We start from the raw sequence: 25113 nt of genomic DNA on the forward strand, positions 1-25113 counted from the left end.
AAATTTGTCAGAAAAAAAATTGCCGGTTATATAGAATTTTTATTACAAGGCCTTGAAATTAGTAAATTAGTTAAGCAGTAATTCAAATCACTTACAAAGTATAATAACTGAATTTGAAATAAATAATAAGTCGAATAATCATATTCCAAAATTGACAAAAATAATATGGTGGAAGAACCACTACAAAATTACTAAATTAATATACTTAACGTCCACTACAAACAACACTAGAAAAATTCACCAACAACAAAAAAAAAAACCTTTCCTAACAAAATATTTGACCCCACCCCACCCACCCCCACCCCCACCCCAAAAAAAAAAACAAGGTACTATATATTATGAGCTACAATTTTAGTGTCTCAACCATTCCTAGGAGCCAAAGCCAATTATAATTAAAAACAAAGAGCAAGAATCAACGAAAATAACATGCTCATTGGAAACCACTTGGATGAATAATAAGCAGTATTTGCAGAGGGATGATAAGGTTGCAAAGTTTCAGGTGGCTTGTTTGTGGGATTACTAGGAAAATGATCAGGATAACCCTTTGTTGGGGCTATTGGAGTCACTAGAGGTGTTGCTGGAGCTGCAATTATAACGTGAAGTTTGAGTCCAGAAGCACAATGACCTGGAATATCACACAAGAAATAATAGTCCCCTGGAGTTGCGAGGATGACTGAATCGCTGCCGGAATTGAAACTGGCAATTAGAGTTTTATTGCTGCATGTGTTGTAGTCGTCGATGTTCACTTGTTTCACATTGTGCAACCGCGGGTCGTAGTTGAAAACTGCATGTTACACAACTCATATGTAAGGTCTTCTGTACGATAAAACACTATCTAAACTAGAGCTGTCAATAGTCAATATGGGTCGGTCTCAAAATTTTTAGCACAACCCTATCAACCAAATCTAAACTGACAGCTCTAATCATAACAAAGAATTTATGTTAACTAAAAAGACTAGATGTCACAAACATGTATAATAAATGTGTTAGACTTTCTAAATTTGGTCATACAATTCAACAATGTATGTATTTGTTTAGTTGCAAAAATCAAAACTCAATAAAAAAAAAATCTACTTAATATGAGTGTCATTTAATCTGACTAGCATCTGCTTTCACATCATTGTCATTTGAAATTACATGTTGGTGCTATATATTCCAACTCCCTCTTTCTCTATATCTCTCTATATTAATTTGAAGTTTTGTTATATAAATTTCCCCTACTCTAATCGCTTCAAAATAATCACGTAGCTATAAGTTATTAATTACTATACTTTCGGAAGATTATGATGCCTAGTTTCTGAATAAAATAACCAGACAAAAAGAATTTTAATTCGACATCTCTATAATAGTCATCCTCTATAATAATATTTTATTTTAACAGTCAAGTTTTCCTTGGATAATTTTTTATGTTATGTTATAATATATATTCTATATAACATCATTTTACTATAACAATCAAAAAATATCGGAACAGATGAGACTGTTATAAAGAGATTTCACCATATTTATAATAATGCTGAAATTGAGGGAGCCAAAAAAGATGATGAAGATCTTACCACGGGTATCGCCAAGTTGAAAGTTCTTAAAAAAAGTCCATGTATCATAATTGTAGTTGAAAGTCCATCCTTTAGAATCACCAACTTGATACACATTTGCCATGGTAGATCCAAAATAGACATCATCACCACCAACAAAACCATCATTGCTTTTAAGAAACCATATGTTAACTTGTATATATAATATCTCAATGCTAATATATACTAAGGAAGAATTAGAGATTTTGTGGAGTTTTATTAGTGCTAATGACTTGAATGAATAAGTCTCTAAGGTACTTTTAAAGGCGTAGCTAGGACTAAAATTTAAGGAAACATGCTTACTACTTTAATTTGGGAAATTTAATTTCCAAGAACTTTAGAAGTTCCAATGAAACTAAAGGTAATAAGTAAACGTATTATTGCCAAAAATCAAATCATACAAGTACTACTTACCATGTTTAATTTGGAACTTTATAGAGGTGCTACGAGGTACGTGTGTAATTAGTGTTTGTCCCCTAAATTTTTGAGAAAAAAATAAAATTTAGTTATTGTAGTTGCCCACAACTAAATGTATTTGGGTCGAATTACTTGAATAAATTCTTTCTTTAAATATTCTTTTCGTTTTTTGGGGAAAGCTTTGAGTTTGGAAATTTTCCTATTATATTCTTTTCTATTAGTAGGAAGGGAATTTCGTAATAATGAAATTGAAACCATTCTTTTCCTGCTACATTTAGGCGCTTAATTAAGCTCTTATTACTTTAATTATTTCCTTAATATTAATTTCTACAAATTGAGAAACCAAAATTTCCAAATAATAAAAATATTTTCCTAGTAAAATATAGTTTTATGGTGCTTATTTAAAGGGGCTTTTGCATCCATTAATTAGTGCATTAATATTCAAGTTCAGCCATGGGTTTCACCAAAAGAACAATAATGCTTCTGTGCTTTATTATGGCTGCTAATTCAGTTGAACTCTCCACGGCTGCTGTGTATGAAGTTGGTGATTCTAAAGGTTGGATAGTAGGCAACGTTGATTATAATGATTGGGCTTCTTCAAAGAATTTTCAAGTTAATGACATCTTGAGTAAGTAGTCCTTTCCTCTATCCTCATGTTGTATATTCTTCGGAGTATTTTTTTACTTATTCACATTCGATGCTTACACTAAACGAATGATAACATGAATGTCTTCAATATTTGCTTTTACATATCTATTAATTAAGGTTATTTACCATATATTAGTTCTGTTTGTATAATGTGTTATACTTCAACAATAACAAATTCAATAGTTTCCCATAAGTGGGGTCTAAAATCATTAAATCAATAAAGAATGTTGATCCAAACAGAAATAAGAAATTATTTCGAATTTACAAAATTCACTATGTGTCCTTAATGAATTTAATCCCTTCATCGTTGTCTAGGGTTGTGAATTAAGTTATCCTAGGATAGAATGGAAGCGACACTTCAAATTACAGAATTTCGGCGAACTCAAATGACGGAACAAATCACACTTGACACTTATGTTTATTTTGGAATAATGCAAAAAAGTGGGGATAATTATCAGAATTTGCAGTGTTTGAAAAATAAGATTAAACATCTGAATTTATAGACAATGAGAGATTGAGATGGAGCGGTGCAATCTAAAAGATACCTTTTCTAATTCACACCCTGAAAATCCAACAAGTTTATTGTATTATTTAATCATAATAAATTTATATAATTTAATGGAAACAACGAGTGTGAGTAAGTTGTTCCACTAATTGACTTAGTCCCTTTTTCCCATGGTAAATTCTTGCAACTACTCCAAAAATAATAATAATAATAATAAAAGACTACAGAAATTTTGCTAAAACTTGTTAATTTCACATGGAAAAGTTGTCAATTTTCTTTATTTTATTTTATTTTATTTTCTATGGACTAATTGAGGGTGTCAATTGAACTTGCAGAATTTAATTACAACAACAAATACCACAATGTGATGCAAGTGAGTAGCCAAGAATATTATTCATGTACAGTTGCATCTCCAATAGCCACTTTAAATACAGGCAAAGACTCTTTTACACTTTCAGCCCCTGGCGATTACTATTATCTTTGCGGGGTTCCTGGCCATTGCCAAATTGGCCAAAAAGTTCATATACAAGTTAGTGGTTCTCAGGCAAAGAATGTCCAAGGAAATGCTTATCTATCTAAAGCAAGTGTTGTTTCATCCCATTCTTTCTTGTGGTTTTCCATCGTCGGCATGCTTGGAATTTGTTTTTTCTAGGTCGAGGCGAAGTCAGAATTTTGAGTTTATGAATTTTGGATCAATATAACATGGCTTCATACCTACTTCTAGATTGTTTAAATTTTTTTTTTTTTTGGTGCCAATATTTAGTTGGTGCTTGGCATAGAGGTTTTTTTTTTCGTTTACTTCATTTTGACACCAGCATAGATCGCCAATTGAAAAATGCAATGTTGTTGGTGGTGAGAATTATGTAAACATAAAATTTTAGAGTAATATTATTGTTTTATCATGATTTTAGTCCTTGTATTATATTATTGAACTCAGTGCGATTTCATGGAGAAAAAAAAGAAGAAGTGATATTTGTACATTAATAATACAATCCAGCACATATATTTCATCTACATAGCCCAAAAAAAATTGTAACCATGTAACCCAACAAGATATAGCCTAGATACCCGAAACATTGTAATGGGGCTTCACACCTACTTTTAGGTTGTTTATTTAGTTATTTATTTATTTATTTGGTGCTAATATGTAGTTGGTGCTTGCCATAGAGTTTTTTTCTTTTTTCCGTTTCACTTTATTTTGACACCATCATAGAGAGAATCACCAACTGAAAAATGCAATGTTGTTAGTGATGAGAATAATTTAAACACAGACTTTTAGAGTAATACAATTATTTTATCATGATTTTTGTCCTTGTATTATAGTATTGAACTCAGTACGATTTCGTGGGAAAAAAAAAGAGATTTTTTTGGTGTCTCTGTTGAATTTGTGAAATGAAACTGAATTTTGAGACTAAGAAATAATGAGAAGATATCGGGGAAGAAAGAGAATCTTCATTGGATAACAAATAGCTATGTTGTATTCTGCTCAAGCCTTTAGTGAAAATATCAGCCTGTTGATCAGCAGTATTGACATAGACAATGTGGATCAATCCTGATTGGATCTTCTCATGCACAAAATGACACAAAATGCTAATTGATGTCTATATGTTTGGTCCGTTCGTGAAAGAGCGGATAGCAATTTGGATTGCTGATTTGCTATCACAGTAAATAGGAACTAGATTTTGTTGAGCAACCCTAACTCTTTAGACAAACTAGTAAGCCAAACAATCTCAGCCACAATTGAAGTAAGACTTCTATACTCTGCTTCAGTAGAACTTCTGAAAACTGTTGATTGTTTCTTGGACTTCCATGAAATGAGGGAATCACCAAACTTCATTAGATAACCTGTTATTGATCTTTTACTGTTGGGGCAATCTGCCCAATCAACATCACAGAAAGCTGCTAGTGAGCCAGAATAATCAGCTTTCATTAACACCCCCAAGCCAGGATAATTTTTAATATATTTCACAACTCTGAGAGCAGCATCCATATGAGAAGACTTAGGATTGTGCATAAACTGACTCAGTGTTTGAACTATAAATGAGATGTCAGGTCTAGTGATTGTTAAGTACAATAATCTTCCAAGTAATCTTTGGTATGGTCTTGGATCCTCTAATAGAGTATCATCAGTTGTAGAGCCTGTGCGCGTATCAAACTCCAATGTGGTCAACTTGGCATTCAATTCCAAAGGTGAACTCACAGGTTTACAACCTGATAAACCCAAGTTAGCAATCAACTCCAAACTATACTTCCTCTGATGCACCACCAGCTGCCCTGAAGATCTTTTGGTGAATAAGGAATAGTCTAAGTGGCTTTGTTGAAATCCTGATGCAAGTAGTGTTGCAGTGAGTTTGATATTCCATTGTTGAGATGCTTGCTTAAGTCCATGGAGTAATTTATGCAATTTGCGTACCAGTGACCTGTTGTTACAGCCTACAAAGCCAGGTGGAATACATATGAATACTTCTTCAGTTAAATCACCTTGTAGAAAAGCATTGTACACATCCATTTGATGGATGGTCCGATGCTTGGCAGCAGCTAAGGCAATTACACTTCTGACTGTCACCATCTTCACTACTGGTGAAAAGGTTTCCCGGTAATCCAACCCTTCCTTCTGATTATATCCTTTGGCTACAAGTCGTGCCTTAAACCTCTCAACCTCTCCAGTTGCCTTGTACTTGATTTCGTATACCCATTTGCACCCTATAGCTCTTTTCCTGGAGGTAATGGTACTATCTCCCAAGTTTTGTTATCCTCCAGTGCCTTTATGTTTGCCTGCATAGACTCAATCCAGCTCTTACCCTTTGCAGCCTCATAGTAACTATTGGGTTCCTGTTCTAAAGAAATTTGAGATAAGTAACGTTGATACTTGGGTGACAATTGATTATAGCCTATGACAGTAGCTATTGGATATCTGCAACTGTTACTTTGTATAGCTTTGTCAACTCTTACATAATCCTTGAGCCAGATGGGAGGTCTAGAAGTTCTGCTTGACTTTCTAGCACCCTCAATAGGTGGTACACTCAATTCTGGAACTGTAGTTAGCACAGAAATTGAAGGATTTGATACTCGAGGAATTGGAGTGGATATTGGAGGAGTTGGAGCAGTCTCTAGGTACCCCTAATCTGAGTTGAGCACTGGTTAATTCTCTGAAGTAGGGATAATGGATGAATCAGCAGCAGGAGCTAACGTATGAGGAGGATAACACTCATGATTTGCATTACTATGATCATGGAGTGTTCTTATATTCAAATCATCTAGAAAGGATTGGTCAGTTCCCTACTTTGGATTCTGGAAAGGGAATGAATCTTCAAAGAAAGTTACATCTCTGCCAATAAAGAATATATTGTGCTCAAGGTCAAGAAGCTTGTATCCTTTCTGGAGTGCTGCATACCCCAATAGCACACACTTCACAGCTCGATGCCCAAACTTGTCAATTTTAGGCAATAATGAAGCAAAGTACAAACATCCTATGATTCTCAAATGAGATAGAAAAGGCTATTTGTGATACAACAATTCAAAAGGTAATTTATTACCAAGGACAGTGGATGGCACTCTATTGATGAGAAACACAGCTGTCTCAATGCAATCTCCCCAAAATCTAGCTGGTAGATGACCTTGAAATCTGATAGCCCTTGTAAACTCTAAAATGTATTTGTGTCTTCTTTCTACCACCCCATTCTACTGAGGTGTGTAAGGGCATGAACTTTAATGTAAGATCCCATGTAGCTGAAACAATTCTCTACAGCGAGTATTAAAAAATTCACTCCCATTATCTGACCTGAACATCTTGACAGACTTGCCAAATTGAGTTTTAACCATAGCAAGAAAATTCTTAAGAATGAAAACTACATCAGATTTCAGTCTTAACAGAAAATTCCAAGTCCATCTAGTGTAATCATCCACTAATGTAAGAAAAAGCTTTATTCCATTATAGGTAGCAACTTTATGAGGTCCCTAAACATCCTTATAAATTATTTTAAAAGCTTCAATACTTCTAGTAGTACTTACTGAAAAAGGCATTCTAGTTTGCCTTGCCAAAGGGCAAATCTCACATCTATGGGCATTATTAAAATCTAAACTGTTTCTGAAACATTATAGTTTCCTAAGAACTGGTAGAGGTACATGACCCATTCTATTGTGCCAGATATCTGGATCTCCTTGCTTCAAAGATGTAAAAATGCATTCTTTTGTGTGACTACACTGGTATCATGGTGTATAGCCCATCTTCTTCCTTACCAATCTCCTTCACCCTCCTAGACAAAAGATCCTGAAAGACACAAAATGTAGGAAAGAAGGAAGCAAAGCGGTTTAGGTCTTTTGTCACTTTGGAGACAAACAAAAGATTGAACTTGAAGGCAGGAACACATAAGACATTCTTAATAATGTCACCTCCTGACAATTGACAATCCCCTATATTGGTAATTTTGGCAGAATCCCCTGTTGGCAGTTGAACCTGGTCTACATTTTCTGTTTGTGTTTCATGGTGCAACAAATCTTTATTTCCTATCATATGGTTTAGCTCATGTATCCACAATCCACTTAGAAATGCTAATGTTATTGTAAAGGAAAGTACATGCCGTTGCTGCCATAGTACCACTAGATTCACCAATTGAGCTTTTGTTTAATAGTTGCAAAATCTGATAGTATTGTTCATTTGTGAACATGTGTGTTGGAACTCCTTTGTTTGCTTCTTGTGAGACATTGCTTTCTATTTGTGCTACAACATTAGCTCTTGTCTTAGGTTTAAAATCAGATGGATAGCCAACTATTTTATAGCAATTCTCCTTCGAATGGTCTGGTTTGTTACAGAACTGACACTACATCAACCTATAGCAGCTTGCTTTTGTGTGCCCCTTGTACTGACAAAATTCACAGGCCTATTCCCCGATTGTGAAGTAAACATGGCAGTAGGCTCAACTTGTCCTGTATGAGTATTGAAGTGGTTACTCGAAATTAATCTTCTGCTTTCATCTTAAACTATCATAGTATATACTTGGCTAATGGAAGGGACATTAGGCATCATAAAAATCTAACTTCTGGCTTGCTCAAAACTATCATTCAACCCCATTAAGAATTGCAGTAACCTCTGAAATTCTCTGTTCAACATAATCCTTAACAGGAGGTGGTGGTAATATTCCATCATGCTCTGCCCATAGGTCTATTAGCTTTGTAAAATAGACTGAAATAGATGATATCCCATGTGTTAAAATAAAAATTTCTTTGTCCAAATAGTAAAGCCTCGAAGCATTTACTTTGTCAAATCATTTCTTAAGTCGTGCCCAAACAGTTTGAGCATTTTCTAAGAACAAAACACCAGTAAGGAGATGTGAATTAACATTGCTCATCAGCCACGAAGTAACGATAGCGTTGCAACGATCCTACTGATGAGCTAATCCGTGTCCAAAATCACCTTTTGAGGTGGTACCGTCTACCAAACATAATTTGTTCTTTCCTAAGAGAGCTACTTTCATAGCTTGACTCCATAACATGTAGTTTTCCATTCCAGTTAACAATAAGCCAATTGACAACGAACCTGATCCATCAGATGGATGCAAGCAGAGTGGATGATTGTGGTCGAGAATAGGTCCGATCGGTGTCGCATTGGTGCTATCACATGAATTATCATCAATCACCATGAATATTGTAGAAATTCACTCGTAATTACTCAATTGAAGAAGAATTAGGGTTCCGATCGCGAAATCCTCGTTTCTGATTTTAACAGAGATTGAAAAAAAAGGAGAAAATTTGAGCTGATTCTCTTGATTTACTTCGTCTCAGCAAAGAAATCCCTAGAATCAATCGATAATCTGCTTTGATACCATGTTGAATTTGTGAAATGAAACTGAATTTTGAGACTAAGAAATGAGGAGAAGAAATTGGGGAAGAAAGAGAATCTTCATTTTCAATTAATTGCCTCTGTATAGTAGCAACGACCTCTTATCTACAGATACAGTTGGACCAACTAATTACTAATTATACATAGCTAAACTATGATTAAACTAAACTATAGTAATCTTAAGTTACTTCACTAACTACTTCATTTATATTATTGTTATTACTCTCCACAGTCTTATATTATATTCCACATCATACTTATATGTGGCCCTTGATTACTTGACAAGTAGATTCATGGGTCCCATTTATTTACTTTGAAGATAAAATAAAAAAGGGCAATTTAAAAATTATTTAATATGCTTAATTAAGGACAAAATCAACTTACCATAGCTCAATGTCTCAAAAATCGAGTTAGAAATCTTAATTTCGCGAAATGCTGATCCTATATTGTGTCAATGGTTTATTACAAACTAGTAAATTTACTCGCGCTTCGCGCGATTAATAAAAGATTTAAATAATTTTTTTAATACCTGTATATTAAAATTATATTAGTCATAAAATCTAATGTATTAGAGTTCAAGTTTTAATCAATTTTATATTTACATATGATTTTATATTTTTCCAGTTTTTTCTTATTGAGTTTTATTGTGAGATAGCTGATCCTTTTTCTTAATAACGTAAACGTATATATGTGATGCGACACCTATTTCTCATCTTTTACCTTTTAATCTTTTCTTCTTATCTTCTCCCTTACTTTCCTAACCATTTAATTTCCAGAAAAAATTGTCAAATATGAAAATACAAACTCAAATATAAATTACAGAAAATAGTCCAAAAAAGTTGACCTACTGATATTGTCGAGTCTCGACATATTTAATCTAGCATGAAAACATTAAAAAATCTTGCATTGTTGACTCACTCATCAGAGGCGTACGTAGTGTTATAGTAATGGGTTCATTTGAACCTAATATTTTTGACGCATAGTATAAATTTGGTGTAACAAATTATTGAAATTATAACACATAGTGGGTCTGAATCCATAACTTTTAAAATATAATAGGTTCATTACTAATAATTTTAAAGGTTGAATCCATAAAATTTAAATCCTAAATGTCTCTGTCCTCGTAATATCTAGTACTTCCGAAGTAGTGTTCTTTTTTGTGCTAAAAAATACACAATGTCAAACAGTTAAAGAATACAAATAAAAATTCAAATTAACAAATAGGCTTCTGCTATGAAAATTAAAGCCTCACCTGTATTGGCTTTGACGAATTGCCTCATGTCCAAGCTATGTGGATTGGTTTAAAATGAAAGTGGAAAACGTGATAAAATTGTGAGTAATTAAAAAGAAGATGACATTGGTGAATATAACGAATAAACTTTAAATGAAGAATTGTTTGAGGGAACTGCTAGTGGTGAAAAAAAGATAGAGAAGTTGAGGAGGAGAAATTTTATTACCGTACATTCCCCCCCCCCCCCCCGCTTTCTTTCCTTATTTTTCTTCTTTTCTTTCTCTCCGGTTTCTGTTCCTTTCTCTCCTTTATCTTTTTTTCTTTGTGCAAATTGGCACTCCGCTCCTCTTTCCATTTGATCGACCAAAGTACTCCATTCTTCCAGATTTTCTGTAAATTCGCAGACTTATTTTCTTTGCCTTGCTATACAATGTTCTTACATTTTAAAATGGTCACCGTACTTTTTATATAAATTTAATGAAGAAACTGTAATATGTTTTTATTTTTCAACACCACTAACAACATGTGCCATCATAGAATTATTCCTCAACAAGTGAGTTGGATGGTGAAGAAAATACTCAAGTCTCGGGAGTCACTAGAGCATGCAGAACAAATGGTACAAGGAAGAAAGAGCATAATAAAGGGAATATATATGAATATGATGGAAGATTTGCCAAGAGTATCATGGAAGAACATTATGTGTACAAATATAGCTCGACCAAAAGCTATTTTCATTACTTGGCTACAGCTACAAGATAGACTTCTCACTGCAAAAAGATTACAAAAATGGGGACAACCGGTTGATATCACATGTCATTTGTGCAAAAAAGAAGAGGAGATAAGGGAACATCTATTTGCTGAATGTGAATTTAGCAACAGACTATGAAGCACTCTTATGAGTTGGATAAAAAATGGTTGGCAAAAGGTGAAGACATGGAGACAAATGCAAGATTGGATAAAACAGAAGATGAAAGAAAAGACAAAGCAAGCGAGGCTAATGAAGTTGATATATGCAGAGTTTGATGGATAGAAAAAAATGCCAGAATCTTCATGAAGAAGGAGAAATCCGGAGAATTACTTGCTAGAGATGTTGCCTATATTTGTTATGTACGAACAGATGAAGGGCTACATGAATTGATGGAGAATAGATTTCCAAACTAGCAATATGATAGTAGTATATAGGGGTATCTCAATGAAATAGAGGTAGGAATTATGTACATGGGGCTGAGTTATATAGGCTAGTTTTGTAAATACGACACTTGGTAATTAATGAAAATGATAGTTACCAAAAGAAAAAAGACCAAGAATTTAATATTTTTATATATAAAAGAAAAACCAAGCACATGTAGTAGGTGAATAAAATCTTCACTCTCAATATTTCAATCCCTGCCAAAGCTCTTAGGATTTGACCACGTGTACGAGCCAGGGAGGCTTCTTGTTCTCCTTGGTAGATGTGCTTCTCAAGAAATATGTTGTAGTTCCTCTCCTTACCGCCATAAACCGAGAATACAAGAAACTGAAAAAGTTATATATGGTGTTCTAAGGTATTATCGAAAGCATCAAATATCAAATATTGTCACATTTACAAAAACACATGTATGCAAAGTTCAAATATCAAGCAACACAGAATAATAAAAAATACTATCATATACTATTCCCATTTAAGGAAACAAAGATATGTTAAAAAAAAATTAACATCTCCGTATCCAACCTAATGAATCAAAAGAACAATCCATCAAATTAAACAATCACATCTTTATTTTAGGGAGGGAAAGAGAAAGCCTATATTCAATAAAGCCTTATAGACCTTCCCATTACCTACTTTAAATTTTGTTTGAGGGTACACAGTATAAAGCTTTATGAGTTGGATTTTACTCACTGCTGTATGTCCTTTGAAAGTAGGAGTTACTTTTATTAATTGTTGCAATCTTTATAAATCCTTTAAGTTACAACTGTTGCAGCCGTTTTTAGATGAATACGACTGGTGAGTTTTTAATTATCATATATTAGGAGAACATAAATACAATAGCAGTTACGTTTATTAATTGTTGCAACCATTATGCATCCTTTAAAATTGCAATCGTGCTAATTTACTAAATCAGAAACAAAAGAAAATGGCAAAGATCTGGGAAAAAAGATAAATCAGAATCCTAGTTTAAGAGAGATGCCAAGTCACCTCTTCAATTCCCTCTTTTATATATATATATATATATATATTTGCAATTATATCATGGTGCCTGTATTGAAAAAAATTGTATTTAAATATAAAGGTGACGTGTCGAATACGTGTCGAAACACGTAGACTGGTCAAATGATCAAAGAATTACAACTAGCCAAGAGGCACGAGTTGCAACAGATACGAGCAAATAGCAGAGGAAGAGGCACGGGCAGGTATACAAATAACCCAGCACCTGTACCTATCTAAGTCATTTATGTCTGAGAATCAAAAGGAATGAATCTGACAATAGAAAAGAGTGCAGATACGGCATTTAATAGGCATTAAATGTAGAATACGTTAGAGAATTTGTATTGAATATAATGATTATGTAACATAGCATTTAATGTCTTTAATTACTCATAATAGCCTCATTACGATTTGGGCAAAACGTATATCTCCAAGATATCTATAAAAGGGAGATATCTGATCAATTGTGAGGACACGAAATACTATTGGTATAAACTTTGGTTTACTTGTTTTTCTCTTGATTACTCTCTTGCTACCTAAATTACTTCCTTTTATACACTCTTTTGATTATCAGTAACCCGTGTTCTTCTAAATTCTAGCTTTGACTAAAAATTTATTTTTGGTTTAAACAAATTGGTTCCGTTACCGGGAATCTGATAATCTATTTTCTTTTCGCTTAACTTTCCTTGTTGCATCAACTATGTCGAACAACAATGACAACATTCAAGGAAACCAAGAAAACCAAATAAACCAACAACTTCAGAGAGACCCTCAGGATAATAACGCACTGATTATTTCTCCACAAGGCTCTCCTCGGCGATCTCGTGAAGGCACTCCTAAGGGATCTCATACTGATGGACAGGCTCAATTCGAAAATGTTGAAGCTATGGATGAGGCTTTGCAAAAACTTATTACCGCACAGGTCAATAAAGCCGTTCAGGCCTTGGTTAGCCAGTTACCTGCTGCACCACCCACACCTTCTCCAAATAACAACATTCTGGAGAACCCTTGTTCCGGGCTTGTTAATTCAGGCAGCGGTGGAACCCCTAGTGAATCGCAGGATGAAGAATCAGGTAATTTAGTTAGTTCAAATTTACAAAACTTAGTACTAACCTTGCAGAAACAGCTCAAGGAGCAAAGTGAGCGCATAGAGCAAATACCCAGGGTGCCGCCCATAATCAAAATAGTAGATATGGATAGATATTCACAACAACCCTGGAAGCCTAGTGCTGCTCCACTCCCAATTCCAAAAAGTTCAAAATGCCTGATATTCCAAAATATGATGGAACAACAGACCCACGAGATCACGTGACTGCATTCACAACGGGTGTAAAAGGCAACGATTTGACTAAGCAGGAGATTGAATCAATATTAGTCAAAAAATTTGGTGAAACGCTCACCAAAGGAGCGCTAACATGGTATTCTCTTTTATCCGAACTTTTTATAAATTGTTTTGCTGAGCTTGCAGATTCTTTCATCAAAGTACACTCGAGAGCTCAAAAAGTAGAGAAAAGAATGGAGGATATTTTCAAAATTAAGCAAGGGGGCTGAGAACTACTTAGAGAATTCGTGGACAGATTTCAACAAGAAAGAATAACATTGCCGTGTGTACCTGACAACTGGGCAGCTATAGCTTTCACAAGTAATTTGAATGAAAAAAGCTCGGAAGCTACAAGGAGGCTCAAGGAAAGCCTTCGAGAATTCCCAGCTACAACGTGGAATGATGTTTATAACAGGTATAGCACGAAGCTGAGGATTGAGTAAGATACTGTTCCACGATTTCAAAAAGAAGAAAAGGTAAGTTCGAGACGTACGGAAACCGAAAAAGGATCCGGTAAAAACAGGTACGAGCCTTACATGGGACCTGCGGGAAAGGATTCATGGTCAAAGCAGGATAATCAAAGGTACGATCACAGATTAAGAAACAAAGAATCAGGTTCTTCATCAAGATTCAGGAACGAGCGAAATAACTATGACTCATGAGATGATGATGATAGAAATTTAAAAGCGAGATTTGGTGGTTACAACTTCAACATCAGCACCTCCAAGCTCGTAGCCGTTTTGAGAAGCATGAGAGAAAAGGTTTGATGGCCAAAAGAAATGAGATCGAACCCAAACAGGCGCAACCCTGACCATTGGTGCGAGTTTCATAATCACTACGGACATAAAACAGCAGATTGCAGATTTTTACAAAGTGAAGTTGATCATTTATTAAAACAAGGATATCTTATTGAATTGTTCAGTGAGAAAGGAAAGCAGGCTTACATGAAGAACAAGCAGGAGCCTCCAAAACCACCTTCTCCCAAATGAACTGTCAACGTTATAAGTGGGGGTGAAGACGTCAATGGTATATCATATACTGCAGCTAACAAAATTTCCAAAGTAACAATTACCCAAGGGAAACGGGTGCGGCATGTTTTAGAGGAAGACAACATTATATTCAATGACGCAGATGCAGATGGCGTATTAACCCCTCATAACGATGCATTGGTAATATCTTTAATTATACATGATACTAATGTGAAACGAGTTTTGATTGATCCAGGTAGTTCCGTGAACATTATTGTACTAAGAGTATTATGTGAGATGCAAGCTAAAGATAAAGTGATACCAAAGGCGCATACTCTATCCGGATTTAATAACTCTAGTGTCCTCACGAAAGGAGAGGTAACACTTACCACATTCGCTAAATGAGTCGTTAAAGATACAAAGTTTTAGGTGGTAGATATGGAGATGTCTTACAACATGATTCGTGGGAGACCATGGATCCACGAAATGGATGTTGTTCCTTCAACCTTGCATCAAGTTATTAAATTTCCATCGCCATGGCGAATTTGTCAAATTCGTGGAGATCAACATACAGTTAGGGATATCAACTCTGTTGTAGATACAAGCACGAGAAATGAAGGTAAATAGCAATCACAGAAGGCAGTTGAGGTCACCACAACACAAACCTCAACTGAACAAGGGCAAACAAATGTAGATTCAAGGCCTGATACCATTCAAGAACCAGAAGAGAATGAAAATATCAAAGCAGCAATAGAGGAATTAGAGCCTGTCGTGTTATTTGCTCAATGGCCTGATAAAAAAGTCTATGTTGGAGCCAATCTTAGCCAAGGTAAGAGAGGCAAGTTAATTGAATTTTTGAAAACTAACGTGGATTGCTTTGCTTGGTCCCATTCTGACATGACAGGAATACCACCGGAGGTGATGACTCATAAACTAAATGAAGATCCATCATACCCTCCTGTCAAGCAAAAGAAAAAAAAGCAAGGAACTTTCAAGAATCAGGTGATTCAGGAAGAAGTCCAAAAATTGCTAAAAATTGGTTCCATTCGTAAGGTAAAATATCTTAACTGGTTAGCTAACACTGTTGTAGTTCCAAAGAAGAACGGTAAGTGGCGGGTTTGTGTAAATTACACAGATCTTAATAAAGCCTGCCCTAAAGATTCTTTTCCACTGCCACACATAGATCAATTGATTGATGCAACTGCAGGTCACGAACTATTAAGTTTTTTAGATGCATATTCAGGTTATAATCAGATTAAAATGGATCCGGAAGATGAAGAAAAAACTTCATTCATAACAGACAGGGGGACTTACTATTATAAAGTAATGCCCTTTGGTCTAAAGAATGTAGGTGCAACGTATCAGAGGTTAGTTACCAAAATGTTTCAAGAGCATTTAGGAAAGATTATGGAGGTATATATAGATGATATGCTTGTTAAAACTCAGTATTCAAAAGATCACATATCACACTTATCTGACATATTTTCAATTTTGCGCAAATTTAATATGAAGTTAAATCCCGAAAAATGTGCGTTTACATTACATTAGGCAAGTTTTTGGGTTTTTTTGTTTCTAACCGTGGTATTGAAGTAAATCCTGCACAGATCAAGGCTATTGAGTAAATCCATGATACACTTTCAAACAAGAAAGAAGTTCAAAGATTAACATGGAGAATTGCAGTCTTGGGAAGATTCATTTCTAAATCATCAGAGAAGTGTTTTAAATTCTTCTTAGCCCTTAAGAAGTAGGATCATTTCGAATGGAATGAGGAATGTCAACAGGCACTCAGGAATTTGAAAACGTACTTATCAAATCCACCTTTGCTGGCAAAACCAAAGGCTGGGGAAAGACTACTCATTTACCTTGCTGTTTCGGAAGTTGTGGTAAGCGTTGTTTTGGTCCGAGAAAAACAAGGTAAACAATACCCTATCTAATATGTTAGTAAATCTTTGTTAGATGCGGAGATGTGGTATCCTCAGTTATAAAAACTTGCACTTGCATTAATCATGGCATCTAGAAAGTTAAGACCTTACTTTCAGTGTCATCATATCGTCGTAGTAACTGCCTACCCTTTACGTAATATATTACATAAGCATGAGCTATCAGGTAGGTTAGCTAAGTGGGCAATAGAGTTAAGTGAATACGAAATCACATACCAACCTAGAACTGCTATAAAATCACAAGTGTTAGCTGTTTTCATGGCCGATTTTAGCCAAGAGATGCAATTAGAAGCAGAAAAATAATTACAGGTATTCAATGGGGCTAACCAGGAAATTTGGACTTTATTCATTGATGGCTCATCTAATGTAAAAGGTGCAGGTTTAGGGATTGTCTTGGTACCACCTACGGGTGAGACCATTCGACAAGCTATTAAATGTCACTCCATAACTAACAATGAAGCGAAGTATGAGGCTATGATTGCAGGTCTAGAATTGGCACACGAGCTTGGCATAAATCAGATTATAATTAAGAGTGATTCGCAACTTGTGGTTAATCAAATGTTGGGGACTTATACAGCTAGGGAAGTAAGGATGCAACAATACTTAGAAAAGGTACGGGAATTGATAAAGCAATTTCAAAACTAGAAAGTTATACAAATACCAAGGGATGAAAATGTTGAAGTGGACGCCCTAGCTAATCTCGCATCTGCAGCTAATATGGCAAGCGATGCAAAGCCTCAGTTATACATTTGTTTCATTAAGTTCTAGATCCTGATAAGAATGAGGTAAATTTTAATAATTTAACTTGGGATTGGAGGAATGAGATTGTTGCTTTTTTGCAGTATGGTACCATCCCTGATGATAAGAAGAAAGCTCATGCGCTTCAAAAGAAGGTTGCTCGGTACTGCTTAAAGCAAGGCAATTTATATCGTAAAATGTTCGATGGTCCCTTAGCAAGATGCCTCGGACCTTCGTAAACGGAGTATTTAATGAAAAAAATACACGAGGGACATTGCGGTAATCACACAGGAGGAAGGTCATTGGTAAGAACCTTAATTAAGGCAGGTTATTACTGGCCTAAAATGGAAGAAGAAGCAGAAGGTTTCATGGCCAAATGTGATAAATATCAAAGGTATGGTAACAATATGCATAGACCTGCAGAGTTATTACACCCGGTCATTGCCCCATGGCCATTTATAAAATGGGGAATGGATATCGTGGGTCCATTACCACAAGCAAAAGGACAGGTAAAGTTCCTGCTCGTACTCACTGATTATTTTACTAAATGGGTGGAGGCAGGAGCATTTAAACAAGTGAGAGAAAAGGAAGTCAAAGATTTACTTTAGTGGAATATCATATGCCGATTCGGTGTACCAAAGGAGATCGTGTGTGATAATGACCCTCAATTTATTAGAGCTCAAATCATGAAATTCTTTCAAAGTTGGAAAATTAAAAGGATTACATCAACACCTTATCATCCGGTTGGTAATGGGTAAGCAGAATCAACGAACAAGGTTATTATCAATAATTTAAATAAATGATTAGAGGATTCAAAAGGTAACTGGCCTGAAGTGTTACCTGGAGTTTTATGGGCATATCGCACAACTGCAAAAAACAAGTACAGGAGAAACACCATTTTCATTAGTTTATGGAGTTGAGGCTTTAATTCCAGTTGAGATAGGGGAACCAAGTACGTAGTTCACACAGGCGACACAAGAATCTAGTGACGAGGAGATGCGGGTCAATCTAGATTTACTCGAGGGGAGGAGAGAAGCTGCATTGATAAGAATGGCAGCATAAAAGCAAGTCATAGAACGATATTACAACCGAAAAGCACGCCTCAGATTCTTCAAAGTGGGGGACTTCATGCTTAAAAAGGTTTTTCAATCCACAAAGGCAGCTAACGCAGGTAAATTAAGTCCAACATGGGAATGACCCTATAGAGTTCGTGATATTGCAGGCAAGGGAGCATATGAGCTGGAGACAATGGATGGCAAGATACTTCCTTCACATTGAAATGTTGTTCATTTGAAGAGATACTATTTCTAAGGAATACCTACAGTCAGGTATCACTATTTCAAATATAATTTTTGAATTGTTAAAATTTTACTAACGATTTTAGATGATAGGCAAAAAGCTAACCTGTACTAAATGATGAGTCACGACCTGTAAGGCACACGGAATAACCTAAAATTCCTGGCCTAGGATTACAATTATTCTGATAGAATTCATACGGGTTAAGCAGTCTTCATCTAAAATTGCACCTCCGAGTTTCGTATGTTTTTCCTTTTCAGGAAAAGGACCAAATGAGAGAATCTATCAAGTGCTCGAGGCTTCATACTTCAACACTCAAACACTTGAGGGACTACATAATATACACATATATGTGTATAAAGAAGGCAAAGAAGATTAAGAATAATCAAGCCTTAAAGAGTCAAGTGCAAAGTAAAAGTCACAAGGTCACGAGATGAAGCCACGAGCTAAGGCCAAAGAAAACCTCACTATAGTTAGGGTAAAGGCTATGTACTAAAACGGGTTATAAGAAAAAAAAATCCTGTGTCTATTATTCTTCTTTTGAAAAAATCTGTTACAAGAAAAACAGTTACGAGAAAGTTATAGATGTAATTCTAATACATGTAAAGTATTATTCAAAACTTGTCAAAGTTATTTCAAAGAAACATGTGTGTTCCTATTTCTTTTATCATATGACAACACCATTATGAAGTTGAGACGTCTTCTTCATTAAGTGCCAAAGTATAAAAGGGGCCTCTTTTATAAAACTCATGTTTAAATTAATTAGTCATGAGGTTAACAGAAGCATTTTCGAAAAACAAAAATGCAAATTATTCTGTAAGTCCTTAAAAATAAAGGCCAGAATAAAGCAAACAGAAGTTTAAGATAATAACATGAAAAACTTCTTAATATGTAAAAAATCTAAGACTAAGTTCGAACTTAGTCATAAAACTATGAAATTTTTTATACAGATTGCCCCATAAAAGACTTGGGGACTTGCGTTTCCAAAATCAACCCTCAAATGAAGCTAAGGGTTTGATTACAATTTTCCAAAATAAAAACAAGAACAAAATCATTCAAATTATTAAAACTGGTCACTGAGAAGTTTGTGGAATTGAAGCAGGAACATCAATAGCAGCGGGCTCAATTTGGGCAGGTGCATCAACAGATGCGGTTTCAACTTGGCTTGTAAAAACATGCTCGATTGAGCTTGAAAGAGTTGGGATACCCGTATCAACTTCCACATTTACAAGAGCTTCAACCACGAGAGAAGGGAAGTCCTGAGTTTGCTGAGCTTTTTCAATGGTTTCATTGAACTCCGACTCCAGGTTGAAGTTTTCTTGGCCAACTTCAATTAGGGTATCTCGACGTGAATTCAAAAATGCCCAACTTACCTCAACAGTAGATTTTTCTTCAAGGGTCTCATAATCCTTTTCCCAATCAGCAATCTCATTCTTTAGCTCTTCATTTTCAGCCAAGGCAGAGTTGTAAGAAGCTTGAAGAGAGGCATGGGATCTCTCTAAAGCACGAACCTTATCAGCCGAGACTCAAAGGTCTTCTTATGCTTAATTTAAGCTTTGGACGAGCTCCCAAGCGTAAACTTCTTTTTGACTCAAAAGAGCCTTCAACTCTTTGTTCTCTTCGCTGGCCTTAGATAGTTGTTCTGAGAAGGAAGATTCGAGATGTTCTTTGTCTTTTTCTGCTTGGTTTGGGGAAGCTTTTGCAACTGCTAACTCTGAAGTTAAAGCCCGCACCTGCTGTTCTAGGGTACTCTTGCCTTCTTGTAAATCTTCCATATCAATTTGTGCACTCTCAAATTGTTCCTTCCAATTGATCGCCTCCAACTGAGAATCACGTGCTACCTTCTCCAAGAGAGGGATTCTGTTAATCATTTTTGTACCGATAAGATTGGCCTAAAAAAAGAGAAGGGAAATAAGAATATAAGAATCCTAAAGATAAAAAAAATTACAAGCTAAAGAAGGGAGAGAAGGAAAGTACCTTCAAAGTGGCATGCACAATATCATTCAATAGAGTCAGGGAACTATGGCTCTCCAGCTTTGCTTTTTCAATTGGACCGATTAAAGGTTCCAGCCATACATCTGCCTGACTTGACTTCCTCAAAAGGCTGCTATCAGTAGGAACTTCAATGGTTACCCTCCTCATAGCGGCACTTCTACTTGAAGAGCCCGCTTCCGTATGGTGAACGATAGGAGGGAGAGTTGTCGAAGGATGAGCGGTAGAGGAAGTGAAAACAGTAGAAGAAGGAACATAAACAACTGGGGCTAGTAAGGAAGGAATAACAGGCATGGGAGTTGAGAAAGAAGATAATGGTATTTCATCTAAAACAGGCCCTAAACTTCCGCTGCCAAAACTACTGAAAACGTTTGATCAATAGACTCATGAGTATCATTGGGAGTGACGTCATCGTCCGGAATTATTATTGGGGTTTCAACAGGTTCGGTAAGAGGAACAGAAAGACGAGGGGAAACTTCAACTTCGTCATCAGAGACGATGCGTCTCCTAGCTCGTGGCCTCGTCACCAGGGAACCCCCATCTTCCTCTTCTTCAGAGTCTTCTTCTTTAACAGTTTTCCTTTTTGCAGAAAAAGAACCCAAGACTATTTCTCGGGCTCTTTCTAAAGAGATACGGGTTCCCGAAGAGACACGAGAGGCTGCAACCGCTTCAACAGTAACTCCTCGAGTAGCAAATCCTGATAAAAGGAATGATGGAAGTTAGAACCATAAAGAAAAATATATACATGCATGAAAGATGAAATAAAAACTCTTACCATGAATCTTTACTTTCCAACCGTAATGGTTTAGAAAGTGTTTTCCAAGACCTACCATCTATTAGTGCGGTCTTCAGCAATTTATCTACCCAACCACGGAAATTGGGAATATTCTCCACCACTCCCATGGTTGCTAAAAAAGTAAAAATTAGAGAAGATGATAAACTTGAAGGAAAAAGGTACGAGATGGATAAAAGACTTACATGCAAAATTCCACTTCTCAGGGAAGGGAACGTTATTCTCACCCACTAAACCAACAGTGAGGGCAGCAACAAATTGGGCGTACCAGCCACGGTCTTTGTCATCTCTGGGGCTCACTAAAACCCTCTTACTCCTGGTCACTAGGGTAAAAACGCAATTACGGAAAAGTCTAGGGGAGTAAAAATGTATCAGGTGAGGGAAAGTAAAGGAAATGTCAGCCAAATTGGTTAAATGCCTCAAACAGGCAACAACCATCCATATGATTGGGCCAATTTGACCCAAACAGACATTAAAGAAATGGCAAAATTTAAGAATAACTGGGTCAATAGCTGGTTTGAACCCTAAAGTGAAAGGGTATGTCTAAACAAAAGAGAACCCACTCAAGTAAGAAGTAACTCTCTTATTTGGATTAGGGATAATAATGGGATAATCATTACTCCAATGACAGTCTTTGCGAACTATAGGAGTCAAAACTTCTGTAATTTGAGTGGGGTAAGCGTCAGCACGATCTAAGGCGGAAACCTGGTTTCTAAGAGATTCCCTATCATGGTAAAAAGATAGTTCTGTAGGGACTATCTCCTCTACTAAAGGTTCACGTAATGGTTCAGAAGGTTCTTTATCCCTAGAAGAAGATCTGTGAGAAAGGGAACCTCTAGTTCTAGAAGAAGGACCATAACTAGGAGAAGGTATAGACGAACCACCACCGCGAGTAGACCCTAAGCTACGAAGTCTACCTCCCCTTCTATGTCTAATGGGTGCATTAGGGAAGGTATCAACAATGGGAACTCTCCTAGGGTTAGGATTTGGTTAAGACATGGCGAAGAAGAATAATGTGAGGAATTAAGTGTTCAATAAGCTTTATGTGGTAAAAGACAAGGAAAGAAGTTATATTTATATTAATACGCCACCGCCAAAGGTAAAAGTGCAGTGATAGAAGGACCATAATAATGATAACTGGCACTTCATGAATAGTGGAGTCGTAAAACGCCTTTAAAAGGGCTGCAAAACTGCAGAACCAATGGAAAAAAGACATGTGTACGGGGCATTAAATGGAAGCGACAATTGAAGCGTCAATTTTGTCATAGCATTAATGGTGACAAAAATTCTCTTTTAATGAAATCCACTTCATAAATATTCAACTGATGAATAAATGGAAAGTGGGGAGACTATCTGTATTGGGAAAATTGTATTTAAATATAAAGGTGACGTGTCGAATACGTATCGAAACACGTAGACTGGTCAAATGATCAAAGAATTACAACTAGCCAAGAGGCAAGAGTTGGAACAGATACGAGCAAATGGCAGAGGAAGAGACACGGGCAGGAATACAAATAACCCAGCACCCGTACCTATCTAAGTCATTTATATCCGAGAATCAAAAGGAATGAATCTGACAATAGAAAAGAGTGCATATACAACATTTAATAGGCATTAAATGTGGAATACGTTAGAGAATTTGTATTGAATATAATGATTATGTAACGTAGCATTTAATGTCTTTAATTACTCATAATAGCCTCATATGATTTGGGCAAAACGTATATCTCCAAGATATCTATAAAAGGGAGATATCTGATCAATTGTGAGGACACGAAATACTATTGGTATAAACTTTGGTTTACTTGTTTTTCTCTTGATTACTCTCTTGCTACCTAAATTACTTCCTTTTATACACTCTTTTGATTATCAGTAACCCGTGTTCTTCTAAATTTTAGCTTTGACTAAAATTTCATTTTTTGGTTAAACAGTGCCCTCGTCGCCACGTTTGCTGATACTCTATGTGACCAAAATAAAAGAAGAATTTTATTATTCTCTTAACTTATGGAAATAACTACTCTCTCCGCTCCCTATATAATAAGTGACTTTTTAGTCTTTGACAAACCCCTTAAGAAAATACAAAGTCCTAGAAAAAAATATATTCACTAAATTACCATTAATTAATTATTTCCTTGGCATATTGGGATATGTAAACAAGGGCACATTTTGAAAAAATAAAATTAATTCCTTCTTGATTATGTGAAAGGACACTTAAAGCCCGTTTCAATTAGTTGATTGTAAATAGCTGATAAGCTTGAAGTGTTGAATAGTTTTTAAAGTGCTTAAACTGATTTTTAAAATAAGCATTTACGTGTTTGGAAGGAAGTATTGAAATTGATAATAAGCAGTTGATGTTTTTGATTAAAAAGTGTTGTAAGCTATTCTTTTGTTAAAATAACTAAAATACCCTTGAGTTTTTTTTCAAAAGGTTAAATTAAAAAAGAAAATTTGTAAAAAAAATAATTAACAACAAGTATGGAACGAGGAAAAAGTCAAGAAATTTATTTTGGGAAAAGTATTTTGTGAATTAGAAAATATTATTAAGGATAAATTAGTAAAAGTGTTGGTCAAACTAAAAGTGCTTATAAGCCGAAAAACCACAAGTTGGGAGTGACCAGCTTATGACTTATGGCTAGAGGCGGAGCGAGGATTTAAAGCTTGTGAATTCGGGATTTTAGTTAGTTTATGTTACTGGGTTCTAAATTTATAACAATTTATGCATATTCAATGAATTTTATAAGACAAATACATAGATTTAGACTAAAGTTACTGGGTTCGGTCGAACCCGCAAGTCCTATGCTAGCTCCACCCTTGCTTATGGCTGATTTTAGATAAGCACTTTCGGTGTTTATCAAACGCGTACATAAGCCAAAAGGTGCTTATAAGCCAGTTTGACTGGCTTATAAGCTTAGTCAAACACCCTCTTATTTTAGACAAAAATAAAAGGGCTAAAAGGTCACTTATTATGAACCGGAAGGAGTATAAAGGAAATAATTGTAATAAGTACGTAAGCACCACAAAACCATTAATTGTAATAAGTACTTAATATTCTTCCTATTTAACTAGGAAGAATTCTATTATTGAAATTTTCTTTTCAGTTACGGAAACTAGAATGAAGAAAACAATGTAATAAGTACTTGAGCACCACGAAACCTGAATGTGGCAGGAAAGGAAAGGTTTGCATTATTACAGAATTCTCTTCTCTAATTATGGAGATGAGTATAATAAGAAAGTGTCCGAACTGAAAGATTTTCCAAAGGTGAAATGAACTTTCTGCATTCAACGAAACAATTAATTAGAATTTCAATTTTCCATATATACTGCACTTATGTAAAGTTCCAAATTAAACATATTAAGTACTTGTTAGATTTCTTTTTTGGTAATACGACGTTTAGTTCTATTTTAGCTTCCAAAGTACATGGAAATTGACTTTCCATAAGTGGTATATATGCCTGTTAATTTCCTTAAATTCTAGTCCATGCAATGCAAGGGAAGTCATTAACTACGCCTATAAAAGCCACACACTTCATTCACTCAAATCATAAGTATTCAGACTCCAAAGTCTATAATATTTCTTCAATACTGAATATTACCATTGAGATTCATAACAAGTTATAATCTGTGGCTTTATTCAGAGAAATAATGTTGGTCGTGTTGGTGGTGATG

The 25113-nt window shown here is 35.4% G+C and overlaps 3 protein-coding genes across 3 annotated transcripts; 1 reads left to right on the forward strand and 2 right to left on the reverse strand.

Annotated features, from left to right (window-relative positions):
• Positions 1 to 392: 392 nt before the first annotated feature.
• On the reverse strand, positions 393 to 1659 carry LOC104244510 (mavicyanin-like). The gene is made up of 2 exons (XM_009799953.1): positions 1557 to 1659; positions 393 to 784 (listed from the first exon to the last, which is right to left on the reverse strand). The coding sequence occupies exons 1-2, from the start codon at positions 1657 to 1659 to the stop codon at positions 393 to 395; spliced, it is 495 nt and encodes a 164-aa protein (XP_009798255.1).
• Positions 1660 to 2444: 785 nt separating this feature from the next.
• On the forward strand, positions 2445 to 3796 carry LOC138877265 (mavicyanin-like). Its single transcript, XM_070156859.1, has 2 exons — positions 2445 to 2619; positions 3480 to 3796. The coding sequence occupies exons 1-2, from the start codon at positions 2445 to 2447 to the stop codon at positions 3794 to 3796; spliced, it is 492 nt and encodes a 163-aa protein (XP_070012960.1).
• A 2051-nt stretch (positions 3797 to 5847) lies between these two features.
• Positions 5848 to 7657, reverse strand: LOC138877266 (uncharacterized). The gene is made up of 3 exons (XM_070156860.1): positions 7384 to 7657; positions 6891 to 7049; positions 5848 to 6179 (listed from the first exon to the last, which is right to left on the reverse strand). The coding sequence occupies exons 1-3, from the start codon at positions 7655 to 7657 to the stop codon at positions 5848 to 5850; spliced, it is 765 nt and encodes a 254-aa protein (XP_070012961.1).
• Between the last annotated feature and the right edge of the window lie 17456 nt (positions 7658 to 25113).

Source organism: Nicotiana sylvestris, chromosome 9 (genome assembly GCF_000393655.2).
Source record: "Nicotiana sylvestris chromosome 9, ASM39365v2, whole genome shotgun sequence".
Taxonomy (NCBI): domain Eukaryota; kingdom Viridiplantae; phylum Streptophyta; class Magnoliopsida; order Solanales; family Solanaceae; genus Nicotiana; species Nicotiana sylvestris.